The sequence below is a fragment of the Dipodomys merriami genome, unplaced genomic scaffold (genome assembly GCF_024711535.1).
Source record: "Dipodomys merriami isolate MVZ:Mamm:240054 unplaced genomic scaffold, mDipMer1.0.p SCAF_7, whole genome shotgun sequence".
Lineage (NCBI taxonomy): Eukaryota > Metazoa > Chordata > Mammalia > Rodentia > Heteromyidae > Dipodomys > Dipodomys merriami.
The window spans coordinates 1,595,322-1,609,890 of record NW_027206290.1 but is presented as its reverse complement, the minus strand read 5'-3'; the positions used below and the strand labels follow the sequence as shown (position 1 = coordinate 1,609,890).

General features: G+C 39.5%; 2 protein-coding genes across 5 annotated transcripts in view; one reads left to right on the top strand and one right to left on the bottom strand.

Annotated features, from left to right (window-relative positions):
* Srsf11 (serine and arginine rich splicing factor 11) overlaps nucleotides 1-9,974 on the bottom strand; it is a 37,454-nt gene extending 27,480 nt beyond the window's left edge. Inside the window, exon 1 of one of the 2 annotated variants that reach the window (XM_070006940.1) lies at nucleotides 9,888-9,974. The gene's annotated coding sequence lies outside the window, so the exon portion shown is untranslated. The remainder of the gene's footprint in view (nucleotides 1-9,887) is intronic. The other variant, XM_070006941.1, reaches the window with a different exon arrangement.
* Nucleotides 9,975-10,121: 147 nt separating this feature from the next.
* The window catches only part of Lrrc40 (leucine rich repeat containing 40), a 43,948-nt gene continuing 39,500 nt past the window's right edge, over nucleotides 10,122-14,569 (top strand). For 2 of the 3 annotated variants that reach the window (XM_070006826.1, XM_070006828.1), the window contains exons 1-2: nucleotides 10,122-10,275; nucleotides 12,443-12,624. In XM_070006826.1, the coding sequence (XP_069862927.1) occupies nucleotides 10,128-10,275; nucleotides 12,443-12,624 (330 nt within the window). In that variant the 5' untranslated portion in view covers nucleotides 10,122-10,127. Of the gene's footprint in view, nucleotides 10,276-10,793; nucleotides 10,868-12,442; nucleotides 12,625-14,569 lie in introns of all 3 variants that reach the window. The other variant, XM_070006827.1, reaches the window with a different exon arrangement.

The following is a 14,569-nucleotide window of genomic DNA, read 5'->3' as shown; positions in this document are numbered from 1 at the left end:
TCCTGTTAGTTTTATGAAGTTTTAGTCCTTTCTAGTCTCAAGTTTTTAAAAGAACTTATGTATGTAGAAGTAAGTTTTTTAGATAAATGAACACAGACACAGAAACATACCATCCCTACTGCTGCTGTACACCACTGTCCTAACTTGTATAATACAAGACACTTACTTTTGTTCATACTAATAGAAATGATGGTAGACACTCCACTGACTCCAATTCTGCATATCTGCACAAACAACTGGATTTTTAATTAGGTAAGCAACTCCTAACTAATTAAGCAACTTTTGAAGGCACTGAAGGCAATGCATTAACTTTTGTGGCTCCTGATGGACCAATGTTTTAAGGAGAGATCTTTCTGTGTTACCTAGGACCTAGGATGACCTAGATCTCCTATAGGTGTGTGCCATGGAACCTAGCAATCAATATTACTACACTGTATTAAATTAAATTCAGCATTTAGTAAAAGTTTAGTGAGTTTCATAATGTGCTAAACTGTACAAATGCTTCACATAGTCTACGAATCCCGGTAAGGCAGATAGTTTATCATTGTGTCATACATAAGGGTATGCATGCAACAAAGGCTTGGCAAATACAGACAACAATGTATCTGTTAAGATTTAAAAGAGAGGGGCTGGGAAGGTGGCTCAGTGGTAGAGTGCTTGCCTTGCATGCATGAGGCCCTGGGTTTGATTCCTCAGCACCACATAAGCAGAAAAAGCCAGAAGTGGGGCTGAGGCTCAAGTGGTAGAGCGCTAGTCTATAACTGAAGAGCTCAGGGACAGCGCCCAGGCTGAGTTCAGGCCCCATGACCGACCAAAAAAAAAAAAAAAAAAAAAGATTTAAAAGAGATTTTGTTGAGGTTAAAAAAAAAATCTCCAAGTATATGATGATAAATTTTTCCTTTATACTAATAGAGAAAAAGGGAAAAAAACTAGTAAATAAAACTGCTGCTTACATATCTCTAAAATTTATGATATATTTTATTTTCTACAGTACATCCTTGACATATGGGCATAGTTGCAAAGAAACTGCCCTAAGGAAAAAAACCACCAATACTCAAGATGGATAGAGTTCAGTACTCTAAAATTACTCCAATTTGCCTAAAACCTATGTGTAGTTAGCCAGAGCATCCATAACACACAACCACACAAAGCAGGGTATTTTACTGTCACAAAACTACTGTTGTACACACTAGTATTAATCACCAAACTAGATCTTATTTCATGCTATTTTCCCCAAATACTACAGATGTTTCATTATGTTTTTCCATATGCTGCTAAACTTCCACGAAAGTTGTGCTGCCTTTCAACAAATCTAACATTTTTGCGAATTGCTTAAATTAAGTATAGTAATTTTTTTTGTTGGTCATGGGGTTTGAACTCTGGGCCTGGGTGCTGTTCCTGTGCCCGTACCACTTCCAGTTTTCTGGTGGTTATCTGGAGATAAGAGTCTCACAGAATTTCCTGCCCAGGCTGGCTTTGAACCATGATCCTCAGATCTGGTAGCTAGGATTATAGGTGTGAGCTACCAGTGCCCAGCAAGCATAGTAATTTTCAGTTTGCTTTTGGAAGGTATTATTGTCAACAAACAAAGAGAAGGGAACATGTAGTATATCATATAGTGACTCAACCACAACTGAGGATAATCAGGACAAAGCTTCTCCACACCAAAAATCTGCATGGTGAGGTGCATAGGAACTGAAAAGTTTTGTTCCTGAAATTTGATTTTTTGTTAATTGGGTTGTTTATTCCTATTTTTGGTGCATTTGGTACTAATTCCATGCAATAAGTCCACAAATAAGGAAGGCTTACAGTATTTCTAATTATTTGGATAATATTTCTGTTGGTATTTCTATAAATTTAGGTAATTCTATAAATACTGTATTAAAACTGTAAACCTCATGATCCCTTTTCTTCTTCATTTAAGTGAAGAGAAGAAGCTAAAGGATGGGCTAGCACTAGAAACAGCTAGAAAAAGTGGACACAGACCTCAGAACTTCCCACTAGGACATACAAAAAACACAAGTTTATTCTTAATATGTCTTTGTTTTGATAAAGGATAAAAACAGTAATTTGAGCACTAAGATACCATTTCTAGGGCTGTAAGCATGGTAAGCTGCCTAGCAAGTGTGAAGCCTTGACACCAAAACTGGAAGTAGAGCTGTAGTTCAAGTCAGAGTGCTAGCTTTGGACAAAAAGCTCAGGGGCAGTGCTTAGGCCCCAAGTGAAACCCCAGGTCTGGTGTGTGCATACACGTTTGCTCAAGGCAGTGTTTTTTTTGTGCACACACACATAAATTTAGTGGAAAGAAATCCTGTGTAGTTATGTATCTTTAAGTAAATAGTTTAAAGGATATTCCCCCCTCCCAACCCCCCACACCGCTTCAATAGAGGGACAGGGCATGTACTGGAACTTCTTTATCCAAAACTAGCACTTTACCATTTGATCCGCTACTTGCTTACTTCAGGCTCTTTGGTGGGTAACTGGATAGCATCTCGGGGACTTTCCTGCCAGGGCTGGTTTCAGCAATCCTCAGATCTCAGCCACCTGAGTGGCATAAGCCACAGGTACCTACCTAGCTTCAAGAATTTTAATGTCTTCCTACTTCAAGGAATTAGACATTTACATCATTTAACCCTTAACTTCTTTTTCCTATGCTGTCAAGTTAATGTTCTCTTCATAAAGGACAATTATTTTTAGAGACTGACAAAATAAAACAACAAAGGAGTGTATGCAACCCAGTAATAAGACTGAATTTCATTAACTGAATGCTTTAAAAGTGGCCTTTAATCCTCCTAACACTCAAAGGTACTAGTGTGATTAATAATACAGGTCCTGGGTCAATCTGAAGGAGTTCTACTACCAATTAAGATAATTATGAGTCCCACACCTGCAAACTACAGTCCCTAAACAAGGTCTCCCATCCCTACTCTCTTTCAAACACTATCACACTATGAAGTGTTTCTTGCCTGGAACTCCACAATGGCGTCCTACTCATTTCAGAAGGAAAATAAAATGTCTCTGTGTTATGATACCCTTCCTCAAAAAAAAAAAAAAAAAAAAGGTAATTATGAGTTACTGGAATTATGAGAAATAATGCTCCACCTAGTGGTGAAGATGAGTGAGGCTATTCATACAAATGCTGAGAGAAGATTAGCTATTATAATGCCTATTCAACAAAGAAATTAACATTTAGAAAAGTTAAGCAATGGACTTCAGTTTTGTATAAAACAAGGGACAGTAAAGCAGGCAAAGATTAAAAACCAAACCAAACTAAATCAAACCAGGCAGATATCTCACTACTCCTTGATGTTGTGCTGTCTCCTCCTATATAACCTGCCATATAATTTTGGAAGAAATTTAAACTTGTAAAATGAGAAGCACTAATGATTCATCTCAGGTTCCGTATCATCAGGGGGAAAAAAAATCTTCACATTTTGAAAAAAAAAGGCTGTCTCAAGGCTCCATTTTATACCATCATTCTCTTTCTTTGAGTTACTACTTCCCTCACATGGAAGATTCAAATCAGAAGTTAATCTAGGTAGCACCATTTACATTCCACATTTTGCCATTCCATACTTAGTTTTCCATTCTGGCCCCACCATCCCAACAAACAGCTTCTGCATGCTCTCAAGTATCATAGAGGTGCTTGCCCTAATTAGTCATGTAATTTCTAGTATTTTTCTGTGAAAGAGAGATAGTGATATCATTTGAACTTTTTTGTTTTCTGAATAGGTCCTTGGGTTTGAATTCAGAGCCTGGGTACTGTGGGTAAGCTTTTTCTGCTCAGTACTGGCACAAATGAACAAAAAAAACTGCATTTTGACTCAAACTTATTTATTTATTTTGGTGCTTGCTATCATTTGAACTACATATTTAGACCTCAGACTGATTTTTAAAGTTACTCATAATGGTATTATATACACTCACCCAATTCTACCTATTCTTTCCACTAATTTAGCCTTTCTCAATTTATAACACTTGAGTGAGATCAATGTTATGCAATATATTCATTTTAGTTGTTAAAGATCAGAAAAAAAAGCACTGGAATAGCAAAACATTTTCAGGTGATTTTGAAAATGACCAATAAATCTCAATAAGTTTTTTCTTAAATGACATAAGCAATATTAGTTTATCACTATCCTGGCTTTAGATTCCTTTCTCAGGACTGTATAAAGAAAATAAGAAGCAATAACAAAACAGGGAAATTAACTGCATTTAGGATACATTTTTTTTACAACTTTTTTTTTCAAGGGATAAATATTGACATGTTAAAAGTTGAAAATGTATTTTTTCCACAACCCTCCATTAACAACTTTAACAAAATACAATTCATAGCCACATCTGAAACTGAAAATAAACATGCAAAATATGTACTGACGTCAAAGAAATAACATATTTTCTACTGAGTACTTTTAAAACTTGACAGTTATCGGCTGGTGACACAGCTTAGTGGTAAATTGTTTTGCTTAGCATGCTCCAGGGCCTAGGCCTGGATAGGGATAGGGGGAGAAAAAAATGCAAAAACAAAGGTTTACAGTTAAAAGCTTTGAGGGAAGTCAGATGTGAAATTGAAATTTTTAAAGAGAACTCAAAGGTTCTTTCAGTAAGTAACTTTTAACACAAGATAGAAGAAGCTATCATAGATAAGGCAATGTTCTGAAAAATAAACATCAATCTGCTACTTTATACAAAAGGAAACTTAAGGGAAATGTCTGTAAAGCAAGTTCACTTTGCTTTTGATTCTGTATTTAAACAAATGTGCTTAGAAAGCCTGCACAAATTTATCTCATTTTCCCTTAGTTCAGTTTTAGATTTGTTTTAATAAATTTTCCTTTTCAATACTAGCTTTTGCTTTTGAAAAAAATATAGGGCAATAAGTAATATATCAAGAGTAATACAGCTAATTCTAAAAATATCTTATTAAAAATTTAATGGGCATGGTGGCTCAAGCCTGTAATTACTCAGGAGGTGGAGATCAGGGATTGAGGTTTGAGACTAGTTTGGAAAAAAAAAGACTACATTGTTCATGGTGGCGCTATAATCCTAGCTATGGGAGAGGTATAGGGAGGATTGTGGTATGAGTCCTGGCTCAGCCAAAAAACCTGCAAGACTCTATCAGAAAAACAACAAAAGCACAAGATGTGGGGTATACAAGCACTAGGCCTTAAGTTCAAACTCCAGTACAATAAATGATGGATTGAATGAATGTAGGTAGCTCATTGGTGTAATCGCAGCAACAGACTGAGTGAGGCAAAGGATAGTCGTAGGAGGCCAGGCAGGGCTACACAAGTATGCAGCTGGCCTGGGCTACACCTCCTATCTCACTAGTACATGTAAAACAGTTGTTAGTGACAGGGGTAAATGCTGTCTTCATTTGGTAAGAAGTCTGACTTTCCCTTATAAAACAGAATAGCATTTTATGGATGATATGATTCTTAGGCTTAGTTTTGATTTCTTCACTTTTTTATTTAGTAATAATTTGAATAACACAAGCATACATCATTTAAATATACTGAATATATTACAGAAAAAGTTTTGTCACAAAAGGCAGCTAGCTGTCCAGTAGAGAAGCAGGTATCTTTTGTACAGTGTAGATTATGTCTACATGTCTGTATCCATGTTTTGGGTAGTACTACATATCTGAACTTGGGCCAGTTCCTCAACCCTTTATGCATTTTAGTTATTTTTTTTTATGCTGGGCGTCAGTGGTTCATGCTTGTAATTCTAGATACTCAGGAGGCTGAGAAATGAAGATCATGGTTCAAAGCCAGACCGGGCAGGAAAGTCTGCAAGACTCTTATCTCCAATAAACCACCAAAAAACCAGAAGTGGCGCTGTGGCTCAAGTGGTAGGCTAGCTAGCCTTGAGCTGAAGAGCTGAGGGACAGTGCCCAGGACCAGAGTTCAAGCCCCACGACCAACCAAAAAAAATTATTTTTTTAGTTAGATCCTATATTTATTGCCCAGTGCAGCCTTGGACTGAAATACTCGTACCAATTACTTCCTTCAAAGCTGAGGTTAAGGTGTGTACTTCCACATCCAATTTGTTTGCTACCTTTTTTACACAGCATGGCCTCAATTTGTGATCATCCCATTTGTGCTTGCAGAGTAGCTGAGATTATAACTGTACCACATCTACCAGGTTAAAGTTCATTATTTGGACTGGTTTGAACTCAGGGCCTCAAGCTTTCCGAGTTTGCCTGATTGATTCTCTATCACATGAGTCACACCTATAGACCAGCTTTTTGCTTATTCTTTTTTTTTTTTTTTTTTTGGGGTCCGGTCGTGGGGCCTGAACTCTGGGCCTGGGCACTGTCCCTCAGCTCTTCAGCTCAAGGCTAGCCCTCTACCACCTGAGCCACAGCGCCACTTCTGGCTTTTTTGTTTTTGCTTATGTGGTGCTGAGGAATAGAACCCAGGGGCTCAGGCATGCAAGGCAAGCACTCTACCACTGAGCCACCTTCCCAGCCCCTTGCTGATTATTTTCGAAATGGAGTCAGTCAGACTTTTCTGCCTTGGGTGGCTTCAAACCATACTCTTTGGATCTCAATCTTCCTGAATAATAAGGAATACAGGCTGAAGTCCATTCTTTCAAAGAAGTGAACACTTTGATTTAAATGCCAGTGTTTCTTAAAAGAAGAATGCCTATATGTCTCTGATCATATAAAATAACATTTATTGAAATGAACTCCAGGAAATGGAAGTTTTTTTCTTTGTTGTTTCTGTTTTCTCTTCTTTTTGTCTTGTTTAATCTCTCTTTGGAAAGGTAAAGGGCAACACAGAATAGAGGGACAAAGGGTGAAAAATGCAGCAGTAATACTAACTAGACACTATTTTGAAAATGAACTATACAACTTGTGGATGGGGACAGGAGGAAAAATTGGAATAGAGTGAGGGAAGGGATGACATTGTCAAAAAAATATTTATTCTTTACCTGACCTATGTAACTGTAGCCCCTCTGTATGTCACCTTTATAATAATACAAATAAAAATAAAAAATGCAAGTGTTGAAGAAGAATCAAGTTTTTTCCTTGAAGTAATACATTTGATTTAAAGAGGTAATTCTAACTCATATAACTATTTATGACTGTAATTATTATTTCTTCAGGAAGCTCAATTCAAGTTGATTATCATTTATTTTCTAGGAAATAAAACACATAATTTTCCCAAGTGAATAAGGAAATAACTTTTACCACTTGCTCAATCAACATTTGCTCCCCAAATAAAACACACAATGTGTTATAAACATAAACTAGAAAAATTCTTATGCATGTCACTTTTAAGTATTGTCACTTTTATGTATTGACATTCATGACAAGTATATGGCTACTTGGGGATTTCAGAATTACTTTGTCATTAAGCAGGGTATGTTTAGACAAAATGAAACAATGCTTCAATTGGATGTTTTTATTAAACAATCAATAATGAAAATACTAAGGCTGGAGGTATAGATAAATAGTACAGCACCTGCTTATCAAGCAAAAGGATCTGAGCTGGATTAAGACTGAAAAATTATACTTTGCTATTACATGTTAAAAATCAAACTACAGAAGGGAGTATAGAGAAGGTTACAGTCATTTGTTAAAAGTAGTCTTGTTACTTCTTATAAAAGAAAAAGGTTTTCAAATCTTCTAACAAACAAAAGTGCTCGGGACTGGTGCCTCATTCTTACGATCTTAACTTCAGGAAGCTGTCATCTGAGAATCTTGGTTCAGAGCCAGCCCAGGCAGAAAAATCCACAAGACTCTCATCACTAGCTGGCAAAAAGCTGGAAGTGAAGCCGTGACTCAAGTGCTACCAGGGGAAGAGATCAGAGGCCCTGAGTTCAAGCTCCAGCGCTGGCACCAAAAATAAATAAAATAAATAAATAAAATTGTCTATTACAAAAATTTCAGAATAGAAAACTGGAAAATATAAGAAAGCCACTAGGTAAGTAGTCACATGTAGGTTCAAATGCCTGGCCATCCCACTTACAGAAATTTGTGACCTTGAGTAAACTTTTAACTTCTTTTGGCCTCAATTTATCCAAACTGGCCTTCAGATTAAAAAAGAAATAGCAAATATAGAGGTATTATTAATATAGAGGTATTCTTAGCACTGAGCCTAGCATTTATTTGGTAAGGGCTCCAATTATCTTTACAGTATAGACAAGATGACCAGGAGGATAATTAGTAACCTTGCAAAAACTGTTTTTTGCTTTAAAATCCAGCCTTTTGTTGCTTAGTAAAGTAACTGTTGGTATCTTTCTGCTTAGTTTTTTTTTTTTTTTTTTTTTTTTGTCAGTCGTGGGGCTTGAACTCTGGGCCTGGGCGCTGTCCCTCAGCTCTTCAGCTCAAGGCGAGCGCTCTACCACTTGAGCTACAGCGCCACTTCCGGTTTTCTGGTGGTTTATTGGAGATAGGAGTCTCACGGTTTCTACTGCCCGGGCTGGCTTTGAACCGCGATCCTCAGATCTCAGCCTCCTGAGTAGCTAGGATTACAGGCGTGAGCCACCAGCGCCCGGCTTTTCTGCTTAGTTTTTTTAGTTTTCTAATTAATAACAAAAGGGGTGAAGTGTTTAAAATTGAGTTCGTGGGGACTGGGAAGATGGCTCAGTGGTAGAGTGCTTGCCTTGCATGCATGAGGCACTGGGTTCGATTCCTCAGCACCACATAAGCAGAAAAAGCGGGAAGTGGGGCTGTGGCACAAGTGGTAGAGCACTAACCTGAGCTGAACAGCTGAGGGACAGCGCCCAGGCCCAGAGTTCAGGCCCATGATCCACCAAAAAAAAAAAAAATCACCATGCAGCAATTTTTACAGGCAAAATTGTGTGTGTCAAAGACCATCAATCAACCTTTCAACAAACACTATTCATCCCCAGTGATCTTGATGGGAGTTAGGCCCCTATCTATCTCCCAATCTGTGCTTTCAAGATAAAAATCATCTCCAGCAATAGAGAAGGATGCGGAATGAATGTGTCCTCTCTCTTCTCCTCGCCACTCTTTCTTCCCCGTGTTGAGGATAGAACCCAAGGCTTGGCACATGGGAAACAAGGGCTTAACTACAGAGATACTTTCTCAACTCAGGATGAGTTCTTAATTCTCCTTGGATGAATCAGTAAGTTATACATTTCAGATGGAAACTGTAACAGTCAGGAAATAGACACATTGCACGAAATCTTTAATCTTTTCTGAACTTGAGTCCTTTCCCTCACCAAGAGCACAAGATTTAACTCCCCCCCACCTTGAGTAAATTATTTGACAAATCTTATAAAATCGGAATGATTACACGTAAGCTAAAGAGAGAAAGAACGAATTTCAAATGCGCTTGAACCAAACAAAGTGCCTCAGGTTTAGAGTAAATTGATGGGGTTATCACTTGCATTTCTGGCGCTCCAAAGTACAGGCTGTAGCGCTTCACTACACAACTCAACACACTTGCCCTCTCCTCTTACATCGTCCACTTACGTCGCTCAACTGTCTGGTGAACAGAACATTGTTTTTGAAAATTTAAGCTTTCTCGTTCCTTCTCCCAAGCAATCCTTGTAGTTCACACTGTTTGCCTCCAGTATCGGCCTGCTACAAACTCAATGCAACAAGGGAAATGATGTGCTAGTTTAGGAGACACCGTGCAGGGCCAAAGGCCATTTAATCGGTATTGCTCTGGAGGCTGGGAGGTCTGTGATCGCCACCCAGAGCTGCAAAGCGGGCTGGGGTCCAGAGACGACGCAGGCCGCGCCCAGGTCTCAAGTTTTGGTGAAGGCCCACGTTCCCACTAGGTGAGGGGAAGAGCGGGTTCTCCGGTCCCCAAACCCTCGCCACTGCGCCAGCACAGAGGAGACCGGAGGCACCGTAACAGATCCAACTATCAACCCGAAAGGCCTCGCTGAAGCCGGTTAAACGCACTTACTTGAGCAAAGTAATTCCAGGACGCTAGGCCGGCACCGGCAACGGGACGGGCTGCCGTGTCCTCCAGCCCCCGGGAACTGGCCGTGACGTCATCGACGCGCGACGCGGAGAGCGAAGGCCCCGCCGGTGGCCAGCAGCCCGGCGCCGGGAACGCGCGCTCGCCGGAGGGGCGGGGCGAGCTCGCCGCGCGGCGTTGAAAAGTCTTGGGCGGGGCTGCTGCTTGGACAAGGAGGGTTTGAACATGTCGCGCCTGCACCGCGGGGCCGGGCGCGATCCGCGGGCGGGTTTCGCAGCCGCGAAGGACTGTGGTGCCTCGGTGCCTCAGGGGCTATTGAAGGCGGCGAGGCAGAGCGGACAGTTGAATTTGTCTGGTCGGAATCTCAGTGAAGGTAAGGCCCAGACGCGTCGGGAAGCCCCGGGCTCAGCCGCCCGGCGTCGGGCCCGGCTCGCGCCCTCCTCTACCCGGGGGTCCGCCCTCCCAGCCGGGATCCGTGCTGGAATCCGCTCCCGCTCCTCCTCCAAGGGGGGCCTGCTGGGACTGTGGCCACAATTCAGACGAGGCACTTTCTGGAAGTTCCTCCGTCCTGTAGGATAAGTGAAATAACGTGAGAGCCCGCTACCAAGATGGGCACATGTTTTTTCTTTGGCCCGATTTCTTCCTGGTAATGGCCTTACCAACGCTACCATTTTTTCCTCTCTCTCCATACACACGTATTTATTATTATTATTATTATTATTATTATTATTATTATTATTATTATTAGTCGGCCGTGGGCTTGAACTCATGGCCTGGGTACCGTCCTTGGGCTTTTTCACTCAAAGCTAGCTCTCTACTACTTTTAGCCGCAACACCTCTTCCCAATTCTCTATTTTAAACGCCGAAAATTTACATCTGTCCCTGTGTTAGCATAAAGTGAAGGCCACTGCTTCCTGCCAAGGCCCTCCTGTGTATGCAACTGAGCAAAGTCCTAACGACAAGAGGTAGAGTATATTTTAAAACTTACTATAATTTTATTATCTTTAAGCAGTTATACAAAGGGGTTTCAATTTAACACGTTAGTTTATTAGTTCAGTGCATCTTGGTCAATGCCATCCCCCGTCCCCCCTATCATTCTCCCTTGTCTCTCCCAACCCTGCATTCTTTTTTAAATTGTGGGATCTAAATGAGCGCTGCACTTTGATTTGATCGACCTTGAGAAACCTAATAAAACCAAACGGGAAAATGAATATTTCTCGTTTCAGTTTCAGTGAGCTCTTTTGTCTCTATAGAAGTGAATGTATTCTCAAATTTTAGCAGTGAATTTATTACCAGATTACTGACAGGTGTTGCTCCTTGGAAGGAGGTGTCCTAAAGGGAGGAGAGGAGGCCTCTGCCTTGCCTTCGGATACCGAATTATTGATGTGGCCTCAGAAAAAAAAAATCAAGGTAGAGCTCAAGGGAGACACCAAACAACTTTATTAGTAAAGCAAAGTAATGGAAAGCTAGTATACAACTATGGTTGTGGGAACATCTATGTACAGTGAGTACTTTAGTATCACAAGTGTTTGTGTTGAAAAAAAAAGTAGATAGTGTTTGGATCCGATTAACCAGAAGTTCGAACACATGGTACATTTAGTCATTTTTAATGTTACTTTGTTTTATCAATTGGGACTGGAGATCTAGGGTTGACCTGCTAAACATTGGATCACTGGGTAGTTTGGCATTTTCCTCCACTTGAGTCATTGATCTGAGACAATAGATTGTTATGTGTTGCTTTCAACACACATGTCCATCCCTGAGATAAATACTTTCCTAGCAATCCCTTTTTGTGCCCAAAGGAGTCAGTTTCCCAGAACTATTTCTTTTCTTCATTTAGTTAAGTATACTGTGGGCAAGGTAAGTTGGTTTTTTATTTTATTTTTTAATTTTAATTTTAATTTTTTATGTTAATTTTTTTATTTTAATAAATGTTGAAATTTATGAGTGTAAAACAACAAAAACAGTACTTCTGTGCTTTTACTAAAGCTATTTCTTAACACCATATTTGTTTCTGATTTTCTGGCAGCTGTTTCCTTTTTGTCCTGCACCAAATTGACTCTTTTCCTCCAAAGAGAGTGTACAAAATGACTACAGCCCATTTGTTATTCCTCATTTCTATAATTTATCTGTTGTCAGTTGGAAAAGAAAATATCAAAAATATAGAGAATTTTTTTTACTGTTAAGAGTCATGCTGTATGAAAGCCACAGTGACTATTTAAATTTTTAATTAATCATTATCACATACAATTAAAAACAAACTTGAGTCACTTTAGCCACATGATGGTATCAATAAGCTCACGTGCTTTTTGCTGGCTGATTTGTATTTCTTTTCCCATTCAACTGTCCATAACTACATATCAAAATAATAATAGTATGATTCTAATGTTTTCAAGAAAATTAGAGTAGTTTTTAAAAAAATTGTTGTTTTGCTTTGCTTTAAAAATAAGCATCCATCCATAGTTGCAATTTATTGCTGTTTGAGTAACTGGACTAGGAGTTTTTTATCTGTTTTCTTTTTATGGTGATGTTGGAAATAGTGCCGCAGTGTGTTTGGAGAATAAATGTGGATATCCCTGCAGAAGCTAATCAGAACTTCTCATTTGGTGCTACTGAAAGATGGTGGGAGCAGACAGATTTGACCAAATTAATAATATCAAACAATAAACTCCAGTCACTTACAGATGACCTCCGGCTTTTACCTGCACTGATTGTTCTTGATGTAAGTTGTTTATAATTATGGGTTCTTAATTGAAGAAGCTAAACTTAGACATTGGTAAGCAAAAAACAAAAACCCCAAAACAACGCTTTCATACTGAGTTGGTAGAATGCAAGGTCAAATAACAAAGTATTGTATAAGGAATAGAATAATGGTTAATAGCTATGTGACTTTGGAAAAGTTACATCTTTGTGCCTTGGTTCTATTTCCTTATCAACAAAAATTGATACCATTGCCTACTTTTGAAAGTTTTTTTTTTTTTTTTTTTGTTTGTCTGTTGTGGGGCCTGAACTCTAGCCCTGTAACAATCCAGGTGCTAGTAATGTCTTGAACCTGTAAACCTAGCTATTCAGGAGGCTTAGATCTGAGGTTGTGGCTCAAAGCCAGCCTGGGCAGAAAACTCCTTGAGACTATTATCTCTATCTTAATCAGCAAAAAACTAAAACTGTAACTGCAGCTCAAATGGTAGACTGCCAGCCTTGAGTGAAAAAGCTAAGGGGTAGTGCTCAGGCCCTGAGTTCAAGCCCCAGTACTGGTATGAAAAAAAAGTAAATAAATAAATAAGCAACCACTTGTTACCACTTGTTAACAAGGATTCTGGCTGGGCACGAGTAGCTGGAGATCAGAGGATTGTGATTGTGATCGATTGTGATTTCCTGGGCAGGAAAGTACATGAGACTTCTCTCCAATTAACCACCAAAAAGTTAAAAGTGGATCTCTGACTCAAGTGGCAAAGGGCTAGCTTTGGACAAAAAAACTCAGGATCAGCTTCCAGGCCCTAAATTCAAGACTCAGGACCAGCATAAAAAATAAAAATAATAAGCAAGGATTATGTTTGTAACCCATAACTAAATTCAAAAATTAATTTTCAAGGGCTGGGAAGGTGGCTCAGTAGTAGAGTGCTTGCCTCACATGCATGAGGCCCTGGGTTCTATTCCTTAGCACCACTTAAGTAGAAAAGGCCGGAAGTGGTGCTGTGGCTCAGGTGGTAGCCTTTGAGCTGAAGAGTTGAGGGACAGAGCCCAGGCCCAGAGTTCAGACCCCATGACCAAAAACAAACAAACAAAAAAAAACAAAAAACACAAAAACACTGAATTATGAGGAATTTTTGGTGATGGTGAATAATATCTGCATCAGTCCAAGAGGTAACAAGTGGTTGCTTATTTATTTATTTACTTTTTTTTCATGCCAGTACTGGGGCTTGAACTCAGAGCCTGAGCACTACCCCTTAGCTTTTTCACTCAAGGCTGGCAGTCTACCATTTGAGCTGCAGTTACAGTTTTAGTTTTTTGCTGATTAAGATAGAGATAATAGTCTCAAGGAGTTTTCTGCCCAGGCTGGCTTTGAGCCACAATCTCAGATCTAAGCCTCCTGAGTAGCTAAGTTTACAGGTTCAAGACATTACTAGCACCTGGATTGTTACAGTTTTTATTGTTACAGTCTATTATTAATATCAAAGCAGTTATATTAGTTACTTAAGATAGTGTTTTTATTATCTATTTATTTGCTTATTTATTGATTTTACAACTTGCCTTTAAGTAAACTTTAAATCCTTGTGTTCTTAGTAAGGGGATCCATTTTTAGGGTATAGATGCCATATCATGTAGTAATGTGAGGTATTAGTCATTTATTGAGAATCCACTAGTATTTGTGTGTGTGTGTGGGGGGGGTGTCCTGGGGCTTGAACGCTGGGGCTTGGGCGCTGTCCGTGTGTTCTTCATCTTCAGCTCAAGGCGAGAGCTCACCAGCTTGGGCCACAGTACCACTTCCGGTTTTCTAGTGGTTTATTGGAGATAAGAGTCTCACGGCCTTTCCTGCCTCGGCTGGCTTTGAACCGTGGTCCTCAGATCTCAGCCTCCTGAGTAGCTAGGATTACAGGCGTGAGCCACTGGCACCGGGCTCCACTAGTACTTTTATACTTCATTTAGCAACACCAAAAATTCTCTAG